General features: G+C 44.0%; 1 protein-coding gene across 1 annotated transcript; it reads right to left on the bottom strand.

Moving 5' to 3' along the window:
• Window positions 1–261: 261 nt before the first annotated feature.
• On the bottom strand, window positions 262–9,040 carry LOC311133679 (transmembrane prolyl 4-hydroxylase-like; the record flags this gene model as incomplete). The annotated part of the gene is made up of 9 exons (XM_084167212.1): window positions 262–491; window positions 798–921; window positions 4,680–4,770; window positions 5,094–5,279; window positions 6,408–6,570; window positions 6,928–7,024; window positions 7,456–7,646; window positions 7,838–7,919; window positions 8,669–9,040. The coding sequence occupies 9 exons, from the start codon at window positions 9,038–9,040 to the stop codon at window positions 262–264; spliced, it is 1,536 nt and encodes a 511-aa protein (XP_084023338.1).
• Window positions 9,041–9,995: the final 955 nt, after the last annotated feature.

Here is a 9,995-nt window from a genome sequence, read left to right as displayed (position 1 = left end):
GTGTCGTCATGGAAGATTGTGCACAGCAGGACAGAGTCAAGTTAGGTTGGGGCATGTGGTGGGTGGTGGTAGGGTAGCTTTCTGGTAGCTTTGGGCTGAAGAAGAGGGGTGGGCGAGGTTTAGGCCCACAAACTACACTGTCTGGACAAATGTTCGAACCACCCATACCTCTTTGGGACCAGCTTTCGAAGTTGGAACTAGTGTAATTAGTGGACCTAAGGGGAGGTTATTGTTTTTGGTTTCTAGGCTACAGCAGTACAGCTACAGTTCCTGATGGGAGTCAGCAGTGTGCAGTTGTTCAGGGCTGGTCTGAGACTGCTCCCCCTCGTCCTCTGCGTCCTCCTCCCCCTGCTGTGACACCAGCTGCTGGTAGCGAGCCTGGCGCTGGTAATCCGGGTCGATGTTGATCCAGTTATTGGCCACCCACTTAGTCCCGCGGGTGACCACACAGCCGCCGTGCAGAGAGTACTCATCCTGCTCCCCCACCCAGCCTGTTGGGAACAGAGAACAGTTAGTATGTGTAATCAAAAGCAGCTCTGATAACAGCAGAACTGATAACTACCATGTGGACTAATAGGAATATTATCTTTCAATTAATTTCTACAACAGTGGACATAACTTTTATCAAAACTATACATGCTTCAGTTTTTAAATAAGGACCTGAACAGCAGTGATTGAATAAAATGGGATAAATTGCTATGTGTGTATAATAAGTTGTGTGTCCTGTCTGAGGGGCAGTAATGAAGCTGTAGTAGTGTGTATATAGAAGGGTCATGCTATGTCTGTACAGTCTGTACCTTGTCCGTCAGAGAGGTAATTGTACCAGAACACAGCTGTCCCTTTAATAGGCTTCACCCTCAGGTTGCTCTTATCACAGTTCTTCCTCGTGTCCATAAGATCCACATCGTTCTGAATCAGAGACTGAAAACAAAAACATACACACCAGGGCTTGACATTAACTTTGTCACTTGTCCCAAAATAATATATGGTCTAACACCATTTTTACATCATTGTATGATGCAAGGAACCACTTTATAAAAACAAAAGCATTACTATCTATTTTACCATAGAGAATCAGACAAAGATTTGGGCTACACTCTGCCTATTGGCTTCTTTGCATATTCAAGCCTGTCTCAAAATACAACACTACCCTTTTAAGGCTCTCCTGGAGGATGGTTGGCCACCCTTGGTAGCCTATAAAATATTGGGTAACACTTTACTTGACACCCAGTGTCATAACACGTTATGACACGTTCATAACTATGTCATAATATGTCATAACAGCTGACATAACTTGTCATAACCTGTCATAATATGGTCATAACACAATCAGGAGCCATATATTTACACCTGTTGCGTTATTTTATGGCTGGTTATAACACCTACATAAGAGTGTCAAAACCCACATTTAATCAAATGAGTTTATTCAAAAAAACATTTATTTAAATAAACATAACAACAACAAAGGATTTAAGAAACAAACTTGACAGGGAAAAAATTAATTGGAATAAATGTGGGTTTTGACACTCTTATGTACAGTCGTGGTCAAAAGTTTTGAGAATGACACAAATCCTAATTTTCACAAAGTCTGCTGCCTCAGTTTTGATGATGGCAATTTGCATATACTCCAGAATGTCATGAAGAGTGATCAGATGAATTGCAATTAATTGCAAATTCCCTCTTTGCCATGAAGCTGAACTTAATCCCCAAAAAACATTTCCACTGCATTTCAGCCCTACCACAAAAGGACCAGCTGACATCATGTCAGTGATTCTCTCGTTAACACAGGTGAGAGTGTTGACGAGGACAAGGCTGGAGATCACTCTGTCATGCTGATTGAGTTAGAATAACAGACTGGAAGCTTTAAAAGGAGGGTGGTGCTTGAAATCCTTGTTCTTCCTCTGTTATCCATGGTTACCTGCAAGGAAACACGTGCCGTCATCATTGCTTTGCACAAAAAGGGCTTCACAGGCAAGGATATTGCTGCTAGTAAGATTGCACCTAAATCAACCATTTATCGGATCATGAAGAACTTCAAGGAGAGAGGTTCAACTGTTGTGAAGAAGGCGTCAGGGCGCCCAAGAAAGTCCAGCAAGCGCCAGGACCGTCTCCTAAAGTTGATTCAGCTGCGGGATCAGGGCACCACCAGTGCAGAGCTTGCTCAGGAATGGCAGCAGGCAGGTGTGAGTGCATCTGCACACACAGTGAGGCGAATACTTTTGGAGGATGGCCTGGTGTCAAGAAGGGCAGCAAAGAAGCCACTTCTCTCCAGGAAAAACATCAGGGACAGACTGATTTTCTGCAAAAGGTACAGGGATTGGACTGCTGAGGACTGGGGTAAAGTCATTTTCTCTGATGAATTCCCTTTGCGATTGTTTGGAGCATCCGGAAAACACCTTGTCCAGAGGAGACAAGGTGAGCGCTACCATCAGTCCTGTGTCATGCCAACAGTAAAGCATCCTGAGACCATTCATGTGTGGGGTTGCTTCTCAGCCAAGGGAGTGGGCTCACTCACAATTTTGCCTAAGAACACAGCCATGAATAAAGAATGATACCAACACATCCTCCGAGAGCAACTTCTCCCAACCATCCAAGAACAGTTTGGTGACGACCAATGCCTTTTCCAGCATGATGGAGCACCTTGCCATAAGGCAAAAGTGATAACTAAGTGGCTCGGGGAACAAAACATCGACATTTTGTGTCCATGGCCAGGAAACTCCCCAGACCTTAATCCCATTGAGAACTTGTGGTCGATCCTCAAGAGGTGGGTGGACAAACAAAAACCAACAGATTCTGACGAACTCCAAGCATTGATTATGCAAGAATGGGCTGCCATCAGTCAGGATGTGGCCCAGAAGTTAATTGACAGCATGCCAGGGCGGATTGCAGAGGTCTAAAAAAAGAAGGGTCAACACTGCAAATATTGACTCTTTGCATAAACTTTATGTAATTGTTAATAAAAGCCTTTGACACTTATGGAATGCTTGTAATTATACTTCAGTATACCATAGTAACATCTGACAAAAATATCTCATAACACTGAAGCAGCGAACTTTGTGAAGACCAATACTTGTGCCATTCTCAAAACTTTTGACCACGACTGTAGTTGTCATAAGAAGCCATAAAATAATGCAATATATGTCACAACAGGTGTAAATATATGGGTCATGAAATTGTTATAACCATATTATGACAAGTTATGTCAGCAGTTACGACATATTATGACATGGTTATGACCGTGTCATAACGTATTATGACACTGGGTGTAAAGTAAAGTGTTACCAAATATTGCAACAATACAATTACAACCAAATACTTTTTATGTCTTTATAAAATAATTCCCTCCGGGGCTCGAAATTAAGGGCGTCCCATCGTCCCTGTGACAATAAAAAAAGATGTCTACAATTCAAAACAGACCACTGCACATAAAAAAATAAAAATAGCAATGAGGCTGATGCATCAGACCGTTTAGCTTAAAATGTTGATAACGTTTTATTTCTTCATATTATAAACTCAACAATGCACACATGGCTGTAAACTTTGCGTGAATGTTCCAAAATGCAATTACATTTGACATTTTAGTCATTTAGCAGACGCTCTTATCCAGAGCAACTTACAGTTAGTGAGTGCATACATTTTTCATACTGGCCCCCCGTGGGAAACGAACCCACAACCCTGGCGTTGCAAGCGAGGGAAACACCTTTCTCAAAAGCGCACCACATGCGCGAGCGGTTTAATTTGACAGAGATTAAAATATCCGTTAGAAATTAAGAAAGGGGAGATCTAAAGATGCATCAACTAGCATGGGTTACTAATATGACTAGGATTATGGTTTTGGCTGCTGGACAATAAAATAAAGTTGATTTGAAATCGAATAGAACGTGAGAAGAATGCTGGTTTCAATGGTATATTAAGTGTTAATAAAATAATTCCCTCAACATTTCTATGGTCGTAAAATGACATAAAACGTCTAGGTTTTAAACAATTAAGTTTATGGTTAAATAGTTTCAAAATGCTCTTCAGCTCAGATTCAAGATGAGTGGTGTGCGGTGCACAACAGGCACTGTCCTTCAGTCTCCGGTCTTTTTACCATTTGATCTGAACGAACCGAGCCTCGAGTTTGTCGACAGAATCAAGTCTTTAAACGTTAATGTTAATTATCCTTCATTAGCCTATATTTGTCAAACATGACTGGAGCTTAGCCTATATTTATGTAATTAAAAGTCTTATTAAAGTTTGGATACATTTTCTGGCGCCTCCCTCATGTCAGCATCGGGTTGGACATGAGGCTGTAGCCAATATGCATATCACCTACATTTTGACATGTAGAGTTTTTTATTTATGTACATGAAAAATAGATTTGAATATTATTCCAATGTTGGCCTCTCTGATCTAATTCTGATCGGAGTAATTGTTTGATATTGTGATTTGTATTACTTTCAGACTTTCAAACTTAAATCTATATTCTTCTTGTCCGACTAGTTCTTTTAATTGTCCCGGACAACAGGACAAGCGTTAATGTCAAGCCCTGCACACATAATCACTCATTAATCCCATTGACAAAAACATACAGATACACATACAGCTGTACCTATATACAGACAAATACGCAAATGGTAATATAGATTGATATAAACATACAAGAACGCACACACAGCCACACAGAGTAAATAACGCACCACTTCCTCATATGTCCTGTTGTCTGCCACAGGGAACGCGGTCTCCCCACCCCCCTCAACAGAGTTTAGGTAGAAGAGAACTGTGATGTACCTGGGTGTGCAACACACACATTTAATACACACACATACTGGAACACACCTACACACGCAGACCAACAACACTATGGATATGTAAGCCTAAGTCACAAACAAACGGATATATTTATATGCGCTAAGTTAAACAAAGCCATAAAACACATAGTTTACCACAAACACATCCACCTAACGTACACAGATGTTACAGTACATTATCACACAATAACTCAATCTAATCATCTTAATCTAAAGGACATCTAATCAGAATTATAAATATATAGTATTATTAAAACAAGGCCAAGAACAAGGCTTGGCTGACTCAACACAGCTCTCTCTCACCTGCAGGAGGTCTCGAAGGGTGTGGAGGTGTTGGCAGCGAGGCGTGTGTGTGTACAGGCTGTCTCAGGGTAGACAGGGCCGCTGTCGTGGTGGGCGTGGTAGTGACCCCCCTGCTCATAACGCACCACCTGGAGGGGCTCACTCAGATCCACCAACGTAGAGGGCAGCCGGGTCAGACGGGTCACCCTAGGGAGGAGAGAGAGAGAGAGAAGAGAGAGAGCGAGGGAGGGACAAAAATCCTTAACATCAGATTCCAATAACCTTGGCCATGGTGTTTATTCTAACCGTATTTATTCATGCATTCGAACATATACTGAACACAAATATAAACGCAACATGTAAAGTATTGGTCCCGTTTTTCATGATCTGAAATAAAAGATCCCAGAAACAAAAAGCTTATTTCTCTCAAATGTTGTGCACAAATGTGTTTATATCCCTGTTAGTGAGAATTTCTCCTTTGCCAAGATAATCCATCCATCTGACAGGTGTGGCATATCAAGAAGCTGATTAAACAGCATGATCATTACACAGGTGCACCTTGTGCTGGGGACAATAAAAGGCCACTCTTAAATGTGTAGTTTTGTCACAACACAATGCCACAGAGGTCTCAATTTTGAGGGAGCGCACAATTGGCATGCTGACTGCAGGAATGTCCACCAGAGCTGTTGCCAGAGAATTGAATGTTCATTTGTCTACCATAAGCCACCTCCAATGTTGTTTTAGGGAATTTGGCAGTACGTCCAACCGTCCTCACAACCACAGACCACGTGTAACCACGCCAGCCCAGGACCTCCACATCCGGCTTCTTCACCTGTGGGATCTTCTGAGACCAGCCACCCAGACAGCTGATGAAACTGAGGAGTATTTCTGTCTGTAATAAAGCCCTTTTGTGGGGAAAAACTCATTATGATTGGCTGGGCCAATCCCCAGTGGGTGGACCTGGGGGCTGCACCCCTGCCCAGTCATGTGAAATCCATATATTAGGGCCTAATGAATGTATTTCAATTGACTGATTTTCTTATCTGAACTGTAACTCAGTAAAATCATTTAAATTGTTGCATTTATATTTTTGTTCAGTATACTTGGCTTTAAAAAAAAAATATCCTCTATGCCAGTGTTTTTATCTATACACATGCGATTCGAACAATATCAGTAAAATCCCACCACTCTTTTCATACAAAACTAGATGTCATTAAAACATTTGGAATAGTAACGTAACAGAGGGAATAGAGGATAGAGAGGAGAGATAGAGAGGCCAGTGCAGAGGCGAGACTTCGAGGCCAGGACAACATTTGACAGTGATGCTCTCCTCACCTCTTCTTGAGGTCTCGGAGGACCTGGTGTGCCCCCTTTCCCTGGTACAGCCAGGTGTGTCTGCTGTTCCTGACCAGCTGGCTGCTCTTCACCCCGCGCTGCTGCAAGAACCGCTGGAACGCATCACTGCCCAGACTCCTGAACTCCTCCAGGCTCAGCAGGCCTAATGCAGACACACACAGACAGATTGACAGGGGTCACAGACACACAGGGGTCAGATAGATCTCACAAAGACACACAGACAGGGGTCACTTAGCTACAGGTATATCTATATGAGGAGCCTGACAAAAATAAGCTTGTGGAGATGTTGTTGCTGTGGATGATCATTGTCCCTGTGCAAAGAATACAACTTTTTATTTTCATGCTTGTTCCCTGGAACTGGCTGTCAATTTGACTTGGTGTCACAGACATATTATAGTGGTTGTGTTCTGTTGGTGTTATGGATTAGTTAGCTCTGTATGCATAGAGATAGAGGGGCCTAACTATCAGAGAGGCCTTGCTGAGAATAACAGTCTCTTACCGTTACCGTCAGGGTCAGCCTTCAGTCCAGCATAGATCTCTCTCAGATCCTCAGGTGTCAGCCAGATCCCATCCCTCACTCGTGAATGTGTCAATATCTGTAGAAGGCCCAGGAAACACATACATAAAGCACACATTACACACACATATAGAAGATAATACAATACATCTTTATTGATCCATTATAAAGGAACATAATAAATTGATATTTTGCTGCCACAGTACCCAGCCCCACCACTCAGTGGCCTTGTGGTTAGAGTGTCCGCCCTGAGATTGGAAGGACTGTAAAAATGTGAGTCTCTGCTTGGCACTCAGCATTAAGGAGATAGATTGGGGGTGAGGCCTTGTTATAGACTATTGTTCTGTCCAGTGGGTGTACTTGTACATCAAGCTGCCTCATGCTAGAGAAACAGGAGATAGGATCCTGCTACTATGATCTGTTCCGACTCGCATAAACCAAGGCTTGTGCAAGGTTACTTACTTCACTTCGCTCACAGACACACACATGCCTGTTTGCCCAGCCACCCACCTCCTGGAGTTGTAGCTGTCCATCCTGGTTGAGGTCCAGCAGGTTGAAAATCTCCTCAGGGCTGAGGTTGAGCTGCTCCGTCAGCTCCTCCTGTCCTTCAGGCACCATCACCTGGCTCTCCATCAGGCCCTTCAGCTGGGCCAGCTGGACCACCACACGACACTCCTCCTCAGACAGGAACCCTGGTATCTCTGGAGAGACAGATACACACACACAGCACACACACGCGTAGGTGTTCACACACATGCAGATGCACACACACAAACATTAGGCTTCATACACAATGTAAACACAGAACCTTGGAGAGCAATGACAGCATCAGACACTAACTCCGTGCAGAGGGCTGCAATGCAGAGCAGAAGTTTAGTAGCAGAGCTCTCACCAAACAGCAGGGGCTTCAGGCTCAGGGTCCGCATTTCATGCACTTTGTCTGGCACCAGTGACACCTTCTGGACATGGCCCACCTGAGAGACAAAACACTGTGACTATAACTTCACGCCTTCAAGATTACATGGAACCCGCCATTCATATGGAAGTAGAATAGCACAACTGACACTAGCCCAGCGCTGAGGCTTATTATACAACTACTGTCTGTAAGCTCCCTGCCTGTGCCATTAAACCCCTACAACTTATCCAGAACGCTGCAGCCCGTCTGGTGTTCAACCTTCCCAAGTTCTCTCATGTCACCCCGCTCCTCCGCACACTCCACTGGCTTCCAGTTGAAGCTCGCATCTACTACAAAACCATGGTGCTTGCGAGGGGAACGGCACCTCATTACCTTCAGGCTTTGATCAGACCCTACACCCAAAGAGGGCACTACGTTCATCCACCTCTGGCCTGCTAGACCCCCTACCTCTACGGAAGCACAGATCCCGCTCAGCCCAGTCAAAGCTATTCGCTGCTCTGGCACCCCAATGGTGGAACAAGCTCCCCCACGATGCCAGGACAGCGGAGTCACTGACCACCTTCTGGAGACACTTGAAACCCTACCTCTTTAAGGAATACCTGGAATAGTATAAGAGTAATCCTTCTACCCCTCCTCCCCTCCCCCTCATAAAAAAAAAGGGTGGTTGTCCCACTGGCTATCCTAAATTGAATGCACCAATTTGTAAGTCGCTCTGGATAAGAGCGTCTGCTAAATGACTTAAATGCACATGTAAGGTTGAGCTCTGGGCTAAACAGACACATAATTACAAGTGCATCCTTATCTCACCCGTATGCCCTCTAGGCGTAGAAGGTACATGTCCCGATGAAAGGCAGAATCTGACTGTTGCTGATGGGACTCGGGCGGTTTGTGATGATTGCTTCCCCTGCTTGCCTCATCCCTGTTCGGGGTGGCCAGTACGTCTCCTGGGCCGTTGTTGTAGTGCACATATAGGAGTAGCACAATGACATTGATGATGTATACATGGAAAAAGACCATCACCACCATGAAGTAAGAGCGGGAGCATATGCTGCTCTTCTGCAACGAGACCCGCTCTCGTGGCATAGGGGGTAGGGTCGGTAATGGCAGGGTTTCATGTTCATCACCGTCGTCGCAATCCTGTGGTTCAATCATCGTTGACCTGATATGATGATGGACCATAAGCTTATCACTGGTTTGTTGTTCTGATTACCTGTAGCTAGATGTCTTTCAGTTGACGTTGTAAATAATGTGGTCAGTTATCTATCCATACACAATCCATACTGTCCCGACTCAATCATCATATCTAGCCAGTCATAATCCCCATTCTCTGATACGGTACCTGTCAACTAGCTAGTTTATGTCATTATTTTCTCTCAAATTAATCAATATAGAGACGAAACATGTGAAGCTTGGTGGTACTTTAGGTTGAATTCACAGCAACGTTAGTTCCATATCACACTCCCAGCACTGCAGAGGACTTCATCCAGCGTCTTATTTACGTTGCAGTTTCAGCAGTCCGTGTTGCGTACCTCTAAAAATAGAGGGAAAAGAGCCATTTCAAAAGGAGCGATTTATCCATTCGAAGGTCATTCGTGCAGTGATCATCTATTATTATTGAAAAACAAACAAATATACGGCCGACCCCGACCTCTCATATCTGCCACAAATTCCTCTGTGGCGTTTGTTTTCCGGCTGATAACCCGCCACCATTGCCCTGACAACTACTGCAGCATCTCATCTCGTCGCTACTTCAAACTATCGCGCTGACAGCGAGCAGGGAGCAAAAGGACAGTAGTGCCCCTGATGGCTCGAGCCGACACTGCATGCTGATTCCCTTGCCAAAGACAGTGATTGACAGTGCATTTCCACGTAACACGTTCCCTCTAAACAGAAGAAATGCCATAACGCAGAAGAAATGCCATGCCCCATTAGTTTGCAATATATAGATCAACGTTTTTCTGTTGTCGAATCAACATTATATCAGCCCCTTTTCAATGCAACAAAACACATCAAACTTTGCAAGATTAAGTCTGTGATTTTGTGTAGGCAGAGCCAGAGCACAACGGAGTAGAATTCAATTGGGGTGGGGTGAGGTAGCCCGGTCTTTCAATCACCTACTGGTAAATACGCTTTT

The sequence above is a fragment of the Coregonus lavaretus genome (assembly GCF_964263955.1).
Source record: "Coregonus lavaretus genome assembly, chromosome: 8".
In the NCBI taxonomy this organism is placed as follows: Eukaryota; Metazoa; Chordata; class Actinopteri; order Salmoniformes; family Salmonidae; genus Coregonus; species Coregonus lavaretus.
This window is presented reverse-complemented; position numbering and strand designations above follow the sequence as displayed.